We start from the raw sequence: 21,949 nt of genomic DNA on the forward strand, positions 1-21,949 counted from the left end.
CCGGGTAACTTCCTATGACTTGGTCACTTCCTGTTGCTATTTGGGCACTTAGGGGGATTATAATTGGTGATTTGGGGTTATTTTGTGTTTATGGGTAATTCCTCTACATTTAGGATCACTTCCTGTTAATTCTGGAGCAATATCAGAAGGTTATTTTATTTATTTATTTTTTGCAGGTCTGAGGTGATAATCAGTAAGCGTAAATAGAAACATTTAGATTTCAACGCCAACATTTTGTTGGCGTTGAATTTACAATTGGAAATGAATGGGGCCTAGAGGTGGGAATCTTGGGGCACCGAACAATTCGATTACGATTATGATTAAGAGGCTACGATTTGATTATAAATCGATTATTGATGTACCCCCCTCCCCACAGCTATTAGCTGCTTTTAATGTTTCCTACATTAGTTACAAAAAATATACAAAAATCCTCTCAGGCTTAAATAAACTACTATTTCAGTATCAAATTAACAGTTCAAAACAGTAAATAAAATACGCGAGTCCCCATTCTATATTAGCAACTTTAAACTACATTTAATTGATTTAATGTTGTGAATTAACTTTTAAAGTTGTTAAAGTTGCTCCCGTTATTCCATAATTTCTCTTCTGTCTACTTTCGACATGTGAAAGTTTTAAAACAGTTTCATCATTTAAGGATAGATTCAAGTCAAGATTTTGCGATTTTGGAATATTATAGTTAAATGTTAATTTGGTTCGCTTGGAAGGTTCGCTACAACAACCTGTTAGTCTACTGCTTTAAGATGATGGCTGTTTACTAATGCCGGTGCGTCTGTCATTTCGCATCTAGTTTTTTATACATATGCTAACGCCGCCAAGTCTGTCATTTCGCGTCTAGTTTTATATATATGTGATATCTACCGTAGCATTATGTGGCCGTAGTTTGTAGCGGCTGTGAGCTGCAGTCAGGTATCATTGTTTTTTTATCTGGCGGCATGAGTTGAGCATGATGTTCCGAGAGAGTCTGGCTGTAGCCCACCTCTCTCAGTACCCTGCGCTGCTCGTGTTTACTGTCGGTCCGTTCTTCATTGTGTCCCAAAGACCGCGCTGAGTGTGTTTTAATTCCGCTGCATATTTCAGTAATCGGAATTTGAATGTTTGTGAATCGTTCTCGAATCTTCCACAGCCGAATCACGAATAATCTAAGAATCGAAAATTTCGCACACCTCTAATGGGGCCCTTGAAAACATATGGGAAAGTATTTTCAATAGAATTGTACCTTATTGTCAGAAACTGAAATAACTTTTGTGTGCCTTGATTTATGTGAATTCTCTGATGTGTGAAATATGCGAATAGGACAAAAACTGTAGGACCAATAACATTCTGAAGTTTTTCGTTTTTGCCATTTGAGAAGGATGGGGCTTTGTTTTGTCAAAATGTTTCTGGTGCAACCGAAAATGTTAGGAGGGGTGGCCGTGGCGCAGTTGGTAGCTCGAGTTGTCCTGGGACCAAAGGGTTAGTGGTTAGATTCCCTGCTATGACTGCACACAGTCGAAGTGCTCTTGGGCAATGCACTGAACCCTAATGTGCCCCCAAAGGGTTGGTAGCGCCTTGCATGGCAGAAGCACCATTGGTGCCTGAATATGTGCGTGAAAGGGTAAATGTGTGCTAATGTAAAGCGCCTTGGGCATGTTAGACATGTAGATAAATTCCCTATATAAGTACCCTTCATTTACCATAGGAGCAAAATCAAAAGAGTTATATTGAATGATTTTTTGTAACGTTTAGAAGTTGGAACCATGTTTTGCAAAGCATCCTCACAGTTGCATTTGAGTCGATAATTTTCAGATGTTCATTTGAAAATAAACTCGCCAGGGAGAAGGTGTGGGAGGCGATTTCGACACTTCTTGAGAGGCATTGCAAAAGTCTATGAGTCCATCTCATTTACAACTCACATAGTTATATGGGTGACGAATTTCCTCGACAAAGTTTAGTGAGCAATAGAAACTCATAGAGTTGTATCACAATGGTTTAAAATAGCAGTATTTCAAAATGAAAGCATCATTCCCCCCCCCCCCCCCTCCCTCTCATGTTGTCAAACCACATGACCAAAATATCATAAGCGGGAAAGATTCGTATTTGGATACCATCGCTCATTCTTTCACTTTATTTGCCAAATGGCAAGACTTGGAACTTTGTGAAGCACAAAAGTCAGCCTTTCAAATTAAATGTGTGACAGTATAATAATATCAGAAATTATAACAGACATTTTTTGCTTTATTGAGTGCGGCTGTTAAATAATTATTTATTACTTTATTGCATTTTTTTTTTATCCGGGGGCGTCTTTTGACAGGATATGTTACACAGATGAGAGTTACTGCTTTGCAATGTTTATAAAATGTTATGTTGTGTAACACGTATCCACTTTTGGAGCAACACATGGATGAAACCGTATCAATTCTGCTAAATTATTGGCCATTTGATGTGACATTTTTTAAACTACGTAAAAAATTTAGATGAAAACAAAACTGCTGCAACTTTCATTTTGTACATACCGTACATCTATAACTCAGATAGAAAAGGCACATTTTTTGTTCAAGGTTGCCTGTTGACAATGTGACTGACACTGCATTGACGTCAATGGCTCATCATCTCATTTGACCTTTGTCATTAAGGCTATTGCATTGACCTCATTTTTCCTTTTTGCATCAAGGAAATGGAAAGTACAAAGGGGTTGAGTTCATATAATACAAGTATGAACAATTTCCCATGTCCATCTCATCCATGGGGGTTTCCTGTCAACACTTTGCCACTGGCAATTGGCAGCCAATTTCCCTCGGCACTAATCAGTAAGACCCTTGTTGAAACGACACCACCATCTGTGACGCATTCCCGTCACTGTTGTTGTGCAAAAGAGGAAGTCAGAAACAATTAGTGACGTGCGAAAATACTTTTATGAAAACCTTGAGCGAGGTAATAGAAGATAATTTCTTCCTGAAAAGACAGGAATTTTAAGGCTGGGAATTCTTCATCTGACCACCTAGCTTCAGATGGGTTTAACTGTGAAAAATTGGCATATTAATAAACATTTATAGGGAACTCATTTGCTGCCATGATATTGGAAGATGAGCATTTGCAGCCAGTTCTCGCTGTTTAAATGAAATGGTTGTCTATGTTTGTCATCATCAGGCAATTAGTTTGTAATAAATATGCTCTTATTTATTAAGAAAAAATTTAAACTTATGGGTAGTTTCTTTTTTATTGTTATTTTCTTAACCTTTAAAAAACAGAAGAGGGGAAAAAAACCAAATATTTTCTTATATATTTTAGTTTATTAAATAAGATGGATTAACTTAAAATGAATAAAACTGCAATTGTATTTAAAAAAAATGTTGATTAATTTCTTCAATATTTTCAAAATGTGATGTCCACGTAGGTGGATGCCAGATCTTTATCTTCTTCTTGCTCATCTATCTTTACATTTTAAGGAACTATGTTTCTCTATCATTTTCTAAAGGTCACTTGGCCTTTTTGTAGTGTCTACCTACGATTTCTTAGCAAACTCTGAATATGTATACACATCTGCCATATGTTGACAGGAGGGGTGTAACAATTAGTCGATGTGTATCAATTGGTTAAGCACAAGGGAATGGAATGCGATCAAAATGAAAAACGATTATGATTACAACAAGCTATGCCATTTTGTTAAATCTGATGTTTCTTGTCTTGTCAAAAATGTCAAACAGATAAAAACTGATTTGTTTTGTGTGTTTCCTTCAGTAAATTGAAACTGATTGTGTTAAATGTGTGACGTTCTATCAAGTTGGTAATGTTTTATACAATCATGAAATATTTCCACCGCTCAAAAAGTTCCTGCCCCCCTTTCGCCACCCCAGAAATATTTTTCTAGATCCGCCCCTGGCTGTACGTCCTTTAGATAAGAAACCGGAATAGAAATATGATCCTATCCTACTGTTTCTATCTTTTACATTATTTAAATGAAGCCATTATCCAGTAATACCTTGTTTAGTCTTCTCTTTTTGGTGTTGTCTCCTGAGCAGATAAAGAACACTGTGGGCTACGACACACTGGGTCACTGCTTCTTCCTGGAGGATGGCATCGAGCAACGGAACACTTTCTACCACAACCTGGGCCTGCTGACGCGACCCGGTACTCTGCTTCCCACTGACCGCAACGATAGCCTCTGCCTCAGCATTAAGGACAAAGTCTACAAAGGCTACACTCCTTCGCCCAGCACAGAGTGCAAGTAAGTAAAATCCTTTTTTTTTACCCTCTTGGCCTAGTAGGGGTGTGACAATATTTTGAAAAGGTGATATAAGTTGCGATACATTGTAGCTCAAAAGGTTATCAATATGTTCCCACCAAAAATTGATGTATCATTTTAAAAAGGTGTCGCTGTTTAAAAAAATAAAAAGGAACCACAGGTTGCTACAAAAATCTTCCATTAGAGTAGTGTCTACAATAGCTCATTGGCAGCCATTGATGGCGCTAGACATTCAGTTCAGTTTGACTGGGTTGGACGTTCAGCGTAGTCAATGGCACTGAAACCAGAGCATTCACTGCATTCATTTTTGGGTATTTACAGGGTACCCCCTGTTAATTTTGAGCCAATGACGGCCAGAGACGTCAAATCCGTTTGAAGTGGAGGAGACCCACTTCAAATGGATTAGACGTCTACTAGTGACAAACTCATTTCACTTCACAGCAGAAGAATGAAAAGAGCCAGACAACGATTGGATGTCTATCCCCGTCAATGTCAGTGAATAAGTTAACGTTGCGTTCAGGTGCTGTTTCAAAAGGGAGGACAAATAAGCGTCCTGGATGAGGCATTTAAATGAAGGTCTGTCCTGCAAAAATCAGGACGTAAGGCACCTGTAAATGGATAGTCTTAAAAAAAAAAAAAAATCCCCTAATATCTGAACAGTGGCTGCATGTAATCATGGCCACTGTGGGAAGAGACTGCGTGGACGCACTTTGAAAGACACCAGATGGCCCAATTCCTTGTGAGGGACACAGCTTTATCCGTGAAATAACATCCACCCCTCTCGTCTAAATGTTTTCCTGTCACAGTCAGAGAAGTGCCACTGTGAGAGAACCTACGACGCCTGTGTGTGTGTGTTTTGGCAGGGCTGTTCCTGTCCAGGTTTATGTTGGAGCACTTGATTATTTTGGAATGTTTAAGAAAGAGCACTGATTTCATAGTCTGGTCATCTCTCGTGATTGTTTTCCAGGGCGGTTTCAACCTTCTGGATCGCTAACCCCAACAACAATCTTATCAACAACGCTGCTGCTGGTTCTCAGGTAATGACATGAAGAAGCTTCAATAAAGGAAAATATCTCTGTGGCGCTTAAAACAAAATGAGTTATCAATAAAACAAGACTTAAGAGTCTTTATTTGGATTTGGTGTAATTACAAAGTTGAGAGCTTTCAGCTAATAAAATGAAGGACAAGGGGAGCTTATAGCAGTCTCCTTGTGAGAGGGTATTTCATTTTCCTCTAGGCAGGGGATTTTTTACGTAAATGTCCAGTCCATTTTGACTGGGACAAAGCAGAGTTGCTGTAAAAATGAGCTGTCTCATGTCGCAAAAGTTGACACCATTACTTCGAAGTAGGCAGAGACCGAGCTTCCACATTTAATGTGGAAAAAGTTGATTTACAATTCAATACTTATGCAAATGTTGCAATTCTTAATTTAAAATATGATTTTTCAAATGTATTTCATATTTCGCTTGTATTAATTTTTAAGTATAATTTTTTTCTTTTTTCTTTTTGGATGACAGCACCTTGATAGAGACCAGCTTCAATAATAACTTTTCTCCCTCATCCTCTTTATCTTTTCCAGGACGCTGGCATATGGTTTGTGTTCCACAGCTCCTCAACAGGAGACTCTCACGGCTTGGTACCAGAGACGAAAGCGGAACTTACCCCTCTGGGAATTTTCTACAACAACCGCGTTCACTCCAACTTCAAGGTAGGGCTGGGAAGATATTCCACATGAATAATTGGATCAAAATCTGTCGGTCATTATAAATCTAAAGTAAAACAGATTATTGGAACTGGATGTGCATGATTTTTGTATACCATTTGTAAATAATGTGTTAAAGGCTGGGAGTTAATTATCATATTTCACTGCCAATGACGGCGATAGACGTCCAAGCAATTCCCCTTTGGTCATTCACCCCTCCCAATCTAAATGGATTAGACGTCTATCGCCAGTAATGTCAGCAAATGACTTGAATGCTAATATTTCCCCCAAATATCCATTCTGTCATTAACCACCATGTTTGCAAGTTCACATATAGTATTTTGCTATGCTAAAGTACTGTACATTGTCTGCTTGCATTATACCTGTACTCACAAATTAAAAAACAAGGTTGCGTTTTAATAGTCGATGAATCATTGATCGCAGTGGTTAATCAAAATTACATTAATGCCTTCACTTTTTTGTAATCCAAATCTGATGTTATTTTTTTGTAAAATAAAATTTTTTGTTTTTTGCAAATCAAGACTTGTTTTTTCGTGCAATGTAAAATTATTGCAAAGCTATATTATTTTTACCAAAGTGGGTATATGGCAGGCACATAAACTCTTGTTGGGTGAAAATATATTAAAAATCCGTATAAAATGCCACTAATATAAGAATATCCCAAATTAGATTAGATTAAATTAGAACTATATCATACAGGGTAAAAAAATGGCAGATTTGTAATCAGCAACAAAGAATTGTGTAAAATCCATTAAGAAAAGAAAAAAAAAATGTTGGCGTGGTATTTTTGTGATGAAACTACTCATTGGCTGGTATAATAAATCAAGAGAATTAGAGTTGTCCGATAATGACTTTTTAACCAATATCCCGTTATTGTCAGAACTCCAAAAATCCGATACCTATACTGATATGCAGTGAGGAGCAGAAGTATTTCCACCCCTTGTGATTTTGCAAGTTCACCCACTTAGATAATAGGTAAACATCTGAAATTTCAATCATAATAGCATTTCCACTTGGAGATAAAATCTTTAAAAAAGAAATCGGGAACTTACATCGTATGATTTTTAAATAATTTATTTGTAATTTACTGGGGTTCATAAGTACCGGTCTTTGTACCCCTGAGAATCAGCGATAATTATGACAATCAAAGAGTCAGTCTACCTTAAAAAAAAGTCCACCTTTACCCCATGAGTAACCACCCGTTTGAGCTCAGTACTGTCACCTGTGCACCCCACAGTCAGTCATAGTCCAACTGCTACCACTGGTCAAAGAGCAAAGAGCTTTCGAAAGACACCAGAGAAAAAAATGTTGAGCTCCACAAAGCTGGAAAAGTCTATAGAACAATTGGAAAGCAGCTTGGTGAGAATAAATCAAGAGTTGCAGCACTAAACCCTTAAAAAATGGAAAAGGCTAAACTAGACTGATAATCTACCTTGGACTGGGGCTCCATGTAAGATCTCTCCCTGCGGGGCATCACTGAAGATGAGAAAAGTGAGGGCTTAGCCTAGAACTTCACGGCAGGAGCTGGTCAATGACCTAAAGAGAGCAGGATGCACAGTTTCAAAGGCAACTGTCAGTACAACACTACGGTCCAAAGGTTTAAAATCATGCATTGCTCAGAAGGTTCCCCTGTTGAAGCCAGTACATGTGAAGGTCCATCTGAAGTTTGCCAGGGACCATCTGAATGATGCAGAGGGGTCATGGGAGAAAGTCATATGGTCAAATGAGACCAAAGTAGAACTTTTGAAAACTTTACCCCTCGTGTGTGGAGGAAAAGAAGGATGAGTAAAATCCCAAGAACACCATCCCCACTGTGAAGTATGGGGGTGGAAATCTCATGCTTTGGGGCTGCTTTTTGGCAAAGGGGACAGGACGACTGTACTGTTTAAAGCAGCGAATGAATGGTGAAATGTATCGTCAGATTTTGAGCCATAACCTCCTTCCCTCAGTCAGAGACTTGAAGATGTGTCGTGGCTGGATCTTCCAACATGACAATGATCCGAAGCACGCAGCCGAGCTGACCAATGAGTGGCTGTGTAAAAAGCATATCAAGGTTCTGGAGTGTCCTAGCCAGTCTCCAGAACTCAATCCAATAAAAAATCTTTGGATGGAGCTGAAACTTGGAGTTTCTCAACGACAGCCCCGAAACCTGACAGATCAAGACAAGATTTGTATGGCGGAATGGGCCAAAATCCCTGTTCCATATTGAAAACCTGGTGAAGAACTACAGAAAGCGTCTGACCTCTGTAATTGCAAACAAAGGCTTCTGCACTAAATATTACCCCTGATTTTCTCAGGGGCGCAAATACTTATGAACCCTAATAAATTACAAATAAATTATTGAAAAATCTTACAATGTGACTTCCGAAATTTTTTTTAGGTGATGTCCCTTTAAGTGGAAATGCATCTTTGATTAAAATTTCAGATCTCTATCTATTTTCTAAGTGGGTGAACTTGCAAAATCACAAGGGGTGCAAATACTTCTTCTACTCACTGTATGTGGTTGTGGACTTAACATATTATGGCTAATTGTGTTGTGATGCCCCACTGGATGCTTTATTAATGATAATGCTCACATAACAAATCCCAAGCACCTTAGTTTGGAACCATGGTCAATGAGCATAACAGCTGTGACCAGCCCTTGTACAAAGGCAGTAGGCTTCCACATTAACTTTGAACGCAACATGCATACTGGCCAAAAAAACGAGAATGAAAAACCAATGCCGATATTATCCAATATCATTTTAAAATACCTTTATTAGACAATTGTAAAGACAATATTTACTATAGAGAGGCCCGAAAAAGAGGATTTGGACCATTTTGAGCACATCAATGTCTCTCAGCTATGAATCCATCCATGATCATAACAGTTTTTGATTAATTTGTTGGTTGTCCATTATTCCATTAATCGTGGCAGCCCTCGTTTTATGCAATAAACTCCAAATTCAGTGGAACGCTTTGAGTGAAATAGTCCGACAGGCACCTCGTGTTGATTTTGACTCAAATGTTTATATCATTTGGGTTTTATAGAACACCGTTCATTTATTCATTCATTTTCCATGCCGCTTTTCCTCACGAGGGTCACAGAGGTGCTGGAGCCTATCCCAGCTAACTACGGGCAGAAGGCATATTTTCATGAATTACATAACCTTGTTGACTTACGTGATTGTTGTATGCACATGCACATGCACACGCACACACACATAACTGGATGTTGAACAAGCCTCTCTGTTGTGTTATGACAGCGGTCGTCAGGTGAACTGTGAGTTCTTTGTCCAGTCTGAGAGAGCGAGAGAGAGAAGTAACAGCTCGACTATACTTGCCTAAACCGCAAAATTGACACGCAGCATGTTTTCGTATGCCCAACACCCACATTCAGCTTCTTTAAATCATACAAAACTAATGATCTTATTAGGTCTGTATGTATATGTAGACATCCTGCAACTCACAGAGGTCTTGTGTGAGCGACATAAGTTAATTAGCCTCTGCTATCAGCTTCTTTAAACCATCCAAAACTAATGATTTTATTAGGTCTGTATGTATATGTAGACATCCCGCAACTCACAGGGGTCTTGTGTGAGCGCCGTAAGTTAATTAGCCTCTGCTGTCACGCCTGTGAAATATACCATCGTATGTCTTTTGACTCTGCAGGCCGGGTTGTTCATTGATAAAGGAGTGAAGACCACTAATGCAAGTGCTGCAGACCCCAGAGAATACCTGTGTCTGGACAATAATGCCAGGTGTGTTTTACACGATGTGCTTTGTGTATGATGGAGGGCTGGGTTTTCAAAACTCAATAAATCATTGAATAATGTGTCAATAAATATTTTGTTATTTCTGTATTTCTTGATATTTCATTTTACATTTATTTATATATTTTAGTTTTTATTTATGTATTTCACTTCTTATTTAATTCAACTTGTATTTATTCCAGTCTTAACTTTTTATTAGAGTTGTCCGATAATTACTTTTTAACAGATATTGTCCACCCAATATTGTCCAACTCCAAAAATCCGATACAAATATATGCGGTCGTGGAACTAACATATTATGGCTAATTGTATTGTGTTGGCCCACTGTATGCTTTAATAATGATAACTGTAACAATTTCAAGGTTTTCCAAAGAAACATTCTGTAAAAAGTAAGAACAACTTCAACTGAAGTTATGGGAAAAGTGCTTATTTTGCAACACTATTTTTACGAACGAACTATTTTGATATGCTTCGATGCTATTTGGTGACATCATCATCATGCGTAGTAGCAGAGATGGTAAACTAAACAAAAGACAACTAAAGTCTGCATCAGGTTTGTAAATAAAGGCATAATAATGTCCCATGTAAACGAAAAAAAATAAAATGAGCCAAAATGTCCGTAGTTAAATAAAAAGAATAATTAACAAATAAACCCTGAAGCGTCACTATGTGAAGACAGAGCATTACAAATACAGGGAGGCGAAAAGCAGATATTAGGACAATTTATTGTCAATGACTTATGCCCAAAATGCATTTTGCTGGGCTTTTCCACAATTTTTTGTGTTTTATTACTTTTCTTAGTGATTATTTATTTCTATTTCTAATAACGCACTAATTATATGTAATGAGTTTATAATATGTTATTTTTCAATCATGTATTGTTCATTTAATTTTTGCACCATGAATGCAAATAGAATGCTCACATAACTAATCCCAAGCATATTAGTTTAGAATCCTCTAATGGTCAAGAAGCATAACTGCTGTGCTAAGCTGTGACCAGCCCTTGTACAAAGGCAGAAAGTTTCTACATTCAATTTAAAGTCAACATGCATAATGGCCCAAAACCGATATTGAAAAATGCCGCTATTATCCGATATCATTTTAAAATGCTTCTATCTAATATTGGACATTTCTTTTAATACTTTTGTCCCCTTGTTAAGCATGAAATAATTTGATGTATCATCGACCCATCAAACAAATTGAAATGAAAAATGAAATAAATGTTGAAATACAGCATACAAATATGAATTTGAACAAGTACAGTGCCCTCCATAATTATTGGCACCCCGGAAAAAGATGTATTTTTTAAGCTTCTAATATTTTTTTTAATTCAAATAATATGGGACCTTAATGGAAAAAAGAGAAAAATCCAACCTTTAATACAAGTGCATTCATTCAGTGGGGAAAAAAATCCCACATAAAGAAAACATTATTTAGAGTGTTTGTTGCCAAAAAGCTCAATCTTGGTCTCACACAAAAATACACACGGTCGCAGGCTTCAACTGGGACCGTGTGCTTTGGTCAGATAAAACCAAGATTGAGCTTTTTGGCAACAAACACTCTAAGTGGGTCTGGCGTGCCACGAAAGATGCGCATGCTGAAAAGCACCTAATACCCACTGTGAAGTATGGGGGCAGGTCAGTGATGCTGTGGGGCTGTTTCGCTTCCAAAGGCCCTGGGAACCTTGTTAGGGTGCAGGGCATCATGAATGCTTTGAAATAACAGGACATTTTAAATCAAAATCTGTTGCCCTCTGCCCGAAAGATGAAGATGGGTCGTCACTGGGTCTTTCAAGACAATGACCCTAAACATATGGCCAAATCTACACAGAAATAGTTCACCAGACACAAAATCAAGCTCGTCCCATGGCCATCTCAGTCCCCAGATCTTGTTTTGTTGGCAAAAGGGGGTTGTACAAAGTATTAACACCAGGGGTGCTAATAATTGTGACACGCATTATTTGATGTCAAATAGTTTTTTTCTTCATGTGGGATTTTTCCCCCACTGAATGAATGCACTTGTATTGAAGGTTGGATTTTTCTCTTTTTTCCATTAAGGTCCCATATTATTTGAATAAAAAAAAAAATTATTAGAAGCTAAAGAACTTTCTCTTTTGGAAAAATCTTTTGGAAAATCTTTTTCAGGGGTGCCAATAATTAAGGAGGGCACTGTAAATAAAACCTCAAATGACAATATCAAAATCTAAACAAATGAATAAAAGCTGAAATGAATAAATGTTGCATTAATAAATACAGAAATAAATCACCCCTCCCAGTTCAAATGGATCAAACTTTTATCACCGTCAATGGCATCCAATAAGTAAATATTGTCAACAGACCTAAAGTTATTTATAGCTCCCTCTGAAGCAGCATATTTTCTATACTATGGCCTTAACTGTAGATACATGGATGATATTACTACAGTGTCGCATTTTGGTGGTGGTCCTGACAAGTTGGTGTTTACAGAAATAACAAGCTTGCACACATAGTGTCCTCTCTTCCCAAAATTTGGCTCCACGGAAAAATCCTACACATCCAGTGGGACTGTTGGCCATGCTGAGTTTGGGCTGGAATTGGAAATACTCAAATGTGTGCTCAGTATTAATGTTGCATGTTAAAGAGATCGTGGTTTGTGACACCAAGAAGAAGACTGAAAATGAGAGCTTAAGCTACATTCATTCCCTAACATGTCAACTTAATCTACACTGATTTTTTTTTTTTTTTCTGGAGAAATTACATCCATTCACACTGATAGTGATTTTGGTCAAAGAATTTCAAATGAACTACGACCACTCTGCTCATTCATAAAACGTCAGCTCTGAGACGTTATAAGCACGACCTCTAGCGGCAAACTCAGAACCTACAAGCAATGATAAGTCCATAATTAATTAACTAGTCAGAACTGAAACAAAAACAATAAAAATCAGGCTCAGAGGATCAATGTGTATTTATTCTGATCTGTCCACGAATAAAAGAAGTGTAGCAATTTTAGTTTGTGTCCTCACCAAGAAGAAGAAAGCAAGTGAGATCTGGAGCCCTCCCTCCTGGTGGTCTAATTGAAATGTGCACATGTGAAAAGTGCCAATTGTGTTAGTAGTATGTTGAAATAATATATGAATTATGTGAATAGGTAGACAATGTAAACGTATTTGGATTCAATGAGAAATTTTTGTTAAAAAAAAAAAAAAAAGCCAAATTATTGCCAAATGTGTCACATTTGATACAAACATTTCTGGACCCCATTGCAGTTAAAAAAAAAAAAAAAAACTCCTATTGTGTTCAATTTTTATTTATCTTTGTTTTACCACAAGCACAGCATGTACTGCCTAATGTATCAGTTATGATACAAATTGTATGACATATGCAAATTAATTAATTAAGAAATATATATATTTAAGGACCACATAACGCTTTCAAATTTAAGAAATCTGAATTTTCTGTTCATTATTTCTCGGGTCAGGCATTGTATAGGGAATTTTTTAGTAAAAAATCGTCCATTTTTGGTCACAAATGTGAAAATATGTAAAATGTTTTGAAAAAACAATAGGTTCAAATGCAAATGTATGTATTGAATGTGTGATGTTGAATCTGCCAATGAGTTTTTGGTCAAAAATTTAAAAATACGTGAATAAGTTCAAATGTATATGTGTGTATCGAAAGTCATTTAAGTAGAAATGATATGAAAGTATGATGCTGAATGTGCCATTGGATCTTATAGGTTTGAAATGTGGATTTATGGCAAAAAAAAGTAATGCCTCAAGTGACGTGAGTTTTTGGAATGTTTTGAAGTTGGAGCGGTGTGAATTGCAGAGGAGGGACAGTAACACACGTGTCTTGTGTACCTGTCAGATTCCGACCTCACCAAAATGCTGATCCAAACCAACCTCGAGTGGCAGCAGTTATCGACACGCTACTCTCCTTCAAGAACAACGACATGGGCGCATGGATACGAGGCGGTGACATCGTTATCCAGAATTCAGGGTGAGACAAAAACCAGCTCTACTACTGACACTTTTCTAAATATTAGACATTTATATTAACTTGTTTGTCTTTGTGAACAGCTTTGCAGACAATGGAGTGGGATTATCCTTTGCCAGGTACACAGCGCTTTGTGCAGTTGTTATCTTCACTAATACGACGGTGACATTCTTCTTTTCCTGATCAATGAGGCTCAAAATAGGATAGATAGTTGCGTCCTATAATGGAATGCAAAATAATCTTCTTTTCAATTCATTTGTCATGTACTGTTCAGTTATATTTAACTTATTTGTGCAAGAGTGCAATCACAAAATAGTTGGACTAACTATTGTAGCTCAATTTTTTCCCCCAAAGAAAAAGCAGAAGTTTACCAATGTCACACTTTGTGTGATTATAAATAGCATCAGTCTACTGTCATAGAGCTACGGAAATCAGAAAATGTTTACTGGTTTTTTTCTTTTATGTGTCTTTAAATTGAAAATAATAATAAATATAATTAAAAAAAACATTTTTTGAATAAATTAATATTGTATGCAACAAATAATCAACACAGTACTTAATTATATGCTTACTGTACAATAACAAATATTTTTGGGGTCAATAATGTCTCTAAATGATTAACTAATTCAAATTTAATTAGAGAAATTACAAAAGATAGTAAATTTACAATTATTTAAGATGATATTTACCGGTACTATAATTAGCTCAAAATTGGATTTGGACCATTTTTAAGCCAATAATCTCACTAAATGATTCATCAGCTCAAAAATATTTGCCTAATAATTTGATAATGGATTCATTGTCAATTAGTGGATTCATTTTGGCAGCCCCAGTATTTTATAATTTATGTTTCTTCACTTGCTCTTGTTGCAGTGACGGCAGTTACCCAAAAGATGAGGGCTCCAGTCAGGAAGTGACACAGTCTCTGTTTGTGGGAGAAAGTCAAAACCGGGGTACCAATGGAGGACAGAATAAATACTGGGGTTTAGGAGGTACCGACGGGAAGATGAGGACTCTTCCAAGAAACAAGTGAGGGAACATTTTTTACTAGTAGGCAATGGATTCATGTGGAATATACTTACCCAAAAATAATGATGGATGACACAAATAGAAAATAGTAGTAATACACATATTGCATAATGAATAGAAAATATTTTCATCATTATTTGATATTTTTTTATTGGATGTGTTTTTTTTTTAACTGAAGTTGATAAAACCAAACAATGCTCACCTGAATGGGATGTGTTGAATTTTAACCAGGATTAAGGAATCACACAAGAAAGAACACTGTGGCCAAGCTGCAGTGTTTGAGATCATTTTTTTGGGTGGAATTAAAAAAAAAAAAAATTAAAAAAAAAAAAAAAAGATCATCATAGGTATAGGTATCATTCAGGTTTGAAATTCTGAATTAGATTGTTTATACTTTGGATGACTTTAAAACTTTAAAGACTTTTCACCAGTTTGTGAGGAAATATATCGAAAAGGTGATATATCGCGATACTTTGTACCCCAAAAGGTTATCGATAGGCTCCTACCTAGAATCAGTATATCATTTTAAAAAGGTATCACTGTTTAAAAAAAAAATTCAACAAGTTGCTACCAAAATCTTCCACTGGAATAGTGTCTACGTTACCTCACTGGCTGCCATTGATGGGGCTAGACATCCAATTCATTTTGACTTGATTGGACGTCTAGCGCCGTCAATGGCACTGAAACCAAAGCCTTCCCAGGCAGTCATTCGTGGGCATTCCCGTTGATTTCGAGTCATTTCTTATTCAGTAGCACAAAGTCAACAGGAAGTGACCCGTCAATGCTCCGAAAGAAAAAGGAAGTGACCGAAAATTAGCGGGAAATGACGTGAAATGCCCCTAATTAACGTGTTGCCTGGCATGGGCTGCCATTCATGGCCATAATCCGTTTGAAGTGGGAGGAATGGCAACGAATTCGTACAGTTCAAATGGATAAACTAGTGATAAACTCATTCCAATTCACAGCAGAAGGATGAAAATAGCTTGTTTTTCTGTTTATTAGTTTGTCTGTAGAGTATTGCAGGAGGATTTCCTGACCCATGTATTGATAATTGATGTATCGCCAGAGGATCACACCCCTATAAAAAATGTTTTTTATTTTTAAACGTATTTGCTGTTCACAAAATAAGTATTTCCACCCTGCTCCACTAAGGACATTCCCTATCCGAGGATTCCAGATCTACGACGGGCCGGTGCGGTTGACCCACAGCACCTTCCGCAATTTTATCCCCCTTCCAGATCGTTACACCAGCGCGGTGGGCTTCAGCCTGAAGAACACCTGGCAGCTGACTCCGCGAAACAACATGTCCCATCTCCACTTCCACTCCACTGTAAGCACACCCTTATCCACTTTTCACTGCCTAAATCTCACGAACGCCGTCCGTGTGCCCTCTGCAGGTGGAACTGCGGTCCTTCTTTGGTCGCCCGGGGCAGTGGTTTGACGGGAATGACCTGGATGGAGACAAGAACTCCATTTTTCATGATGTGGACGGCTCAGTCACAGGCTATGAGGACACTTATGTGGGAAGGGCTGACAACTACCTCATCCAACATCCTCGCTGTGTGAACAAACCTGAATGGAATGGTGTGATTTGTAGTGGCCGCTTCTCTCAGGTAGGAGTACACTCAAATAAAATCCAAAAATGGTTTACCAAGTGATTAGATTTTCAAACAGACCTTTCTAAAAACACCTCTTTTATCCAATAAAAGTACAGTTGTCTTGAAGTAAACATTTCCAAGTGTTCAAAAGTGGCATTTTGTAAAAGTTACTCCACCAAAATATCATACTGATAAAAAACAATAGCTCATTTCCTTACCGTTTTGGTAAATACCACATGGGATTGCCACGATAGATATCATTTACTGTATATATTAGGCTAGATATCTTATGTGCGCTGTGATGCAATGAAGACAGACTTTGACACTTGTGGGCATATACTTTGAAATGACTATTAGTGTTCTACCGATACCAGAGGTGGGTAGAGTAGCCAAAAATGTTACTCAAATCAGAGTAGCACGACTTCAAAATAATATTACCGTATTTTTCAGACTATACGTCGCACCTGAGTATAAGTCGCATTAGCCAAAAAATGCACGATGAAAAGGAAAAAAACATATAAGTCGCACCGGAGTATAAGTCACATGTATTGGGGGAAATTTATTTGATAGAATCCAGCACCAAGAACAGGCATTTCATCTTGAAAGACATCTTAAAATACAATAGAGAACAACAGGCTGAAAAGGTATACGTTATGCTAACATTATATGACACTAGAAGTTAGATCGGGCGTAAAAAATCAAGCCCGACCCGACCGGCCCGCGGGTATAAAAGCCCGACGTGGCCCGAGCCCGATCAATTAACTTGACTTGCTTGGCCAAGCCCGAAAAAACTCGAAATTTTATGTTTTATTTGTAGGTACAAGACCGAAAAAACCCAACATTTTATGTTTTATTTGTGAGGACTCGGGAGAAGGAGGAAATGTGGGGATGCGATGCGTGGTTGCATTTTGTGTGATCACGTTTGTGACGATAACGGTGCATATGTGCATAATGATATCAAGATATCAAATTAAAGCCTGTCTTTTGTTTTATATATATATATATATATATATATATATATATATATATATATATATATATATATATATATATATATATATATATATATACATATTTTTATGATCATTTGCACAATGAAATAACGCTGGAAAAGTTTGTTAAATATATTTTTCGTATAAGACCAAAGCGCCACATTCGTTTACATTCAGCAAAGCCGATACAGGCTTCCGTATCTTCAACAATCAATTTGAATCCTTTCCATAACCCACTCCGACCGTATTTCTTTGCTTTTCAATTCCCCTGTCTTTAGTTTGTTTTTCACACCTATAGCTGCTCCATATCGAAGAGGAAATACCAGGATGCTCGCAGAGGGAAAGATTGAAAAGAGAGCGGGGCCACTGCGTTCACGTGCGCAGGCATGCACAGCGCCTTCTCTGTTTTACAGACATTGTTACATACACACATTGTTTTAGTATAAATATATGAATATATATTTTTTTTAAAAAGTTAGCGAGAAGTCGGCCCGACCCGACCGTAAATAATCACACATAAGTCGCTCCAGAGTATAAGACGCACCCCCTGCCAAACTATGAAAAAAAATTGTGACTTATAGTCTGAAAAACACTGTACTCAAGTAAAAGTAAAAGTAGTCATCCAAAAAATGTACTCAAGTACAAGTAATAAAAATAATACATGTCATTTATAGAGCGCTTTTCATGGCACGCAAAGACGCTTCACAAGAAAGATGGAAACACAATAGTGCAACAACAATAACAGCAAAACAATCATAAAATTAAATTAAAAGCAGGATAAAAGTAAATAAAAAAAAATGAAGAGGTCAGATAAAACCGAGATGAAGATCATGGTTTGTAAAAAAGCGTAAAGAGGTGTGTTTTGAGTCTGGATTTGAAAAGTCAGAGGGTAGACATATTGCGAAGATCGAGGGGTAGCGAGTTCCAGAGCTGGGGGGCACAGTGACTAAAAGCTCTGGAACCGAAGGTGGCGAAACGGACAGGGGGGACCGAAAGGTGAAGGATAGAGGAAGAGCAAAGTGAACGTGGGGGGACGGTTAATGGGGAGGAGATTGCATAGCTAGGGAGTGGCCAGGCCGTGGAGTGCGTTGAAGGTAATGACAAGGATTTTGTAGATGATTCTTTGTTTGACTGGGTGTGTGGTGGGGGTCCGAGTGATGAAGCGTGCTGCTGAGTTTTTGAGGAGCTGCAGTTTCTGGAGGGACTTATTTGGGGGACCGAAAAGCAGTGACTTACAGTAATCAAGCCGGGATGTGACGGGACTACAGACAAGAGTGGAAGTGGTATGGCAGGTGAGAGAAGGGAGGAGGCAATAATTATTGCGAAGGTGGAAGTAGGCTGATCTTGGAATGTCATTCAAGTAAAAAAAGTATACAGTGAAAAGATTACTCAAGTTATGAGTAACATTGTGAGTAACTGCTTATTTTTGTTTTTGTTTTTTTCTTAAGCAATGGTATTTTTTTCCTCTCTGCACAAACCTATCCACATGAACTGTTGTTATAGTGATATTGTACAATAACTCATTACATAAGTACATTAAGCTAAATAACTACAAAAAAGGAAAAAAATCATTGAATTCCAGCAAAAGAAAAAAATAAAGACAGAACTGAAGCATTCTTTGTCCAAAGAGCATGAGTGCTCTCTAGTGGAGAAAGTAGCTCCTAGTTTGAATAGTGAATACTTCCTTCATACTTACTATTATGAAATTAAAAGGATCATATCTCTGGTTTTCCTTGGTCAATCGGTGCCAAATAAATACTGGGAGAGAAGTTTAAATCTGCGCTTTCGTGTCATGTTGAGGGCAGCGCTCTATGTCAAATACTTCATTTTTTACGATTCTTTAAAGACCCCACATGGTTGAACAGGCTGGCGTGATCATAGAACGACACGCTTGCGTCAGATTGGTGTAATGGAGTCATGTGATTATTTTTGTGACTTCTTATTGGTGAAACTGGTAGAGCTACTCTTGGCATCGCTGGCAAAAAAATAATACATCAATATGTAGAATAAAGAGGAAAAATGTAACGACTCTTGTTTAGCCAAAAGTAGCAGAGTAAGAGTACTGTTTTTTTTCTTCACAAATCTACTCCAGTAAAAGTAAAAAGAATGGCTTAGTAGAACTACTCTTAGAAGTACATTTTTCTCAAAAAGTTACTCAAGTAAATGTAATGGAGTACATGTAGCGTGTTACTACCCACTTCTGACCGATACTGGTATCGATCCTAGAAGGCTCCCAAATATTTGCCTGGTACACCAGACTCACCGCTGTTCCAGCTATTGAGTCTGGCCACCATTCAGCGGATACAATTTCCAGGGCGGAGCAAGCCACAGCAAACAGACAGCGGAGTGGACCAATCAGCAACGGGCAGACGTGACATTAGTAAAACGATGAGGGCAGAACGACAGACTTGCGCGCGGAAGTAAACATACGAGGAGAGCGGAGTTTAGTCAACATGGCTAGCGCGAGACAGACTGTTGTCAATGACTCGTGTCGATGTGTTTATGGTAATTTAAAACTGATTTTACCGTGGATTGGAACATATTCTCGGCTCTCCTGTTCACCATCTGTGTTGTTGTGGAGACGACTTCCGACGCGCAAGAATGACGTTGCTCGTTAAGAACACGTCACGCAAATAAACGAATCTGATTTGTCGATTGATTTTGTACCTGCTCGAGAGGCCGTTAATGGGCTGGTTCCCAGACTTTTCTCTCAGTGTTTGAAAAATACAAGGAGAACAGTCTGGCCGTGCCAGGCAACCCAAATATAGGACTAAACTGCTGCCATCGGTACCTGTGAGTACTAACAAAAAAAAAAACACACTGATGCCATATATAATCTTCAAGATTTAGTTTCCAACTGCCATAAAAGCCCCGAAGAAGACTTCTGGTGGCATGTGCAGTTGGGTACCGAAACACGGTGCAAGTTGTGAAATCAGTTGTAACCAGTCCAAATAATAAAAAAAATTGTATTCTTTTTTTTTATGGCATGATATGGATACAATATCGGCATTGGCCAGTGCCACACAGTCATGTATCGGAATTGGTATCGGGTTGAAAAAAATGGTAGCAGAACAGCATTAATGACATTAATCACTTCATTTTCAACCGTTTAATAAAAGTTTTCATAAACTTGAATACTTAGCTCATTGTCTGCCATTGACTGCAATAGACACGGGGCTGACAGCAAAAGAGTGAATGTTCACTCGCTGCTAGCCATCCCACTTCATAAGGACTGGACATCTCTTAGGGAAAAATTCATTGAAGTTCACAGCAGAAGAAAAAATAGCCACATGATTGCACGTCTATCATTGTCAATAGCACTGAAAGATCATAGTCACGTTTTTATAAACAGAACCGTTGGGAAATATTTCAAAAATTCTCCGGGTTGAGTGCATTTTAATGGCTTAAATTGCATACCTTGCACCGCTACCTAAATTACCTACTCCAAGTGAAAACTTGTCAAAATGTTTTTAGTCAGATTAAGCGTGTGCCAATATATAATATCCACTCTTTTTTCAGGTGTACATCCAGACCCAAGGTGCTCCAAGCCTCACTCTGTCCATCAACAGAGACGAGTACCCCAATGCTCCTCTTGTTCTAAGGGGCATCAACAGCCAGGGGGCGCCATCGCAACAGTATCAGCCAGTCTTGATGATGAGCAAGAGCTACACTCTGCATTGGAGCGGAGCGGCACCCAGAGAAGTAGTCCTCTCCCTCATCAATTTTGACAAGTGAGTAAGGCTGAATTTGATTTGAAACAATTTTTACATTGAACTGATTTACTTCCATTGACTGTGATAGACGTCCAATCGGCTGCCAGCCTCTCACAGTCCAAATGCATTGGACTTCTTATCAATTAATGGAAGACAATAATTTAAAATGCAGATTCAATATCATTTTACACTGTATATTTCTTTCCGTTAGAGATGACTGGGTGCTGTTTGGACTGTGCTACCCACCTGACACCACTTTCCAGATCATGGCTGACATCAACGACAGGCAGAGCAACACTTTTGATGACATCACCGACTATGGGCCTGTGTTCTCTCTCGCCGAGTTGGAGTCGAGACCTTTGGATAGGAAGTACTACTTTGACCAAAATGTTGGGTAAGAGAAGACTTAATAAGCGATCGACCGAAATTGCATTTTCAAATGCCGATACGATATATTAAAAAAATTTCAGCCAATTGCCGATAACCAAATCCAATTTTTTAAGATGATATTTGAGGCCGCTATACTTTTTTTTTAAAGCACGTAGATATTATAAAGGCATTAAAAAAAAAAAAAACAAAAAAAACTGCTTCACAGCTTCAAATTTACAAGGATGACATGAGACTTAAAGGATGAATTCAGTCTACTGTTACCAAATCAACAAACACAGCACTTCTTTTTAGTTATACACACTCAGCAATAACAGTACTTTATTTTCTTAAAAATTAAACACGCCACGATGTCATGACGAGATGTAGACAAGTGAGAGTTTAGAGGATAGTTAAGCGAATGCTACGTTAACGCTACAAGTTACAGTTAGACTGTAAGGATCACTGAGTATTCGTAAGCATCTTAAAAGGCTAAACACACATTGCATATTCTTTCATGCGAAAAAAAAAACATCTTACAATATTTACAAAACAG

The 21,949-nt window shown here is 37.9% G+C and overlaps 1 protein-coding gene across 2 annotated transcripts in view; it reads left to right on the forward strand.

Annotated features, from left to right (window-relative positions):
• The window catches only part of cemip2 (cell migration inducing hyaluronidase 2), an 82,237-nt gene that overhangs the window by 47,875 nt on the left and 12,413 nt on the right, over window positions 1-21,949 (forward strand). For both annotated transcript variants that reach the window (XM_057831333.1, XM_057831332.1), the window contains 11 exons: window positions 4,020-4,225; window positions 5,211-5,280; window positions 5,823-5,951; window positions 9,618-9,706; window positions 13,567-13,698; window positions 13,779-13,814; window positions 14,569-14,724; window positions 15,877-16,054; window positions 16,122-16,337; window positions 20,834-21,045; window positions 21,239-21,421. In XM_057831333.1, the coding sequence (XP_057687316.1) occupies window positions 4,020-4,225; window positions 5,211-5,280; window positions 5,823-5,951; window positions 9,618-9,706; window positions 13,567-13,698; window positions 13,779-13,814; window positions 14,569-14,724; window positions 15,877-16,054; window positions 16,122-16,337; window positions 20,834-21,045; window positions 21,239-21,421 (1,607 nt within the window). The remainder of the gene's footprint in view (window positions 1-4,019; window positions 4,226-5,210; window positions 5,281-5,822; window positions 5,952-9,617; window positions 9,707-13,566; window positions 13,699-13,778; window positions 13,815-14,568; window positions 14,725-15,876; window positions 16,055-16,121; window positions 16,338-20,833; window positions 21,046-21,238; window positions 21,422-21,949) is intronic.

The sequence above is a fragment of the Corythoichthys intestinalis genome, chromosome 3, assembly GCF_030265065.1.
Source record: "Corythoichthys intestinalis isolate RoL2023-P3 chromosome 3, ASM3026506v1, whole genome shotgun sequence".
In the NCBI taxonomy this organism is placed as follows: domain Eukaryota; kingdom Metazoa; phylum Chordata; class Actinopteri; order Syngnathiformes; family Syngnathidae; genus Corythoichthys; species Corythoichthys intestinalis.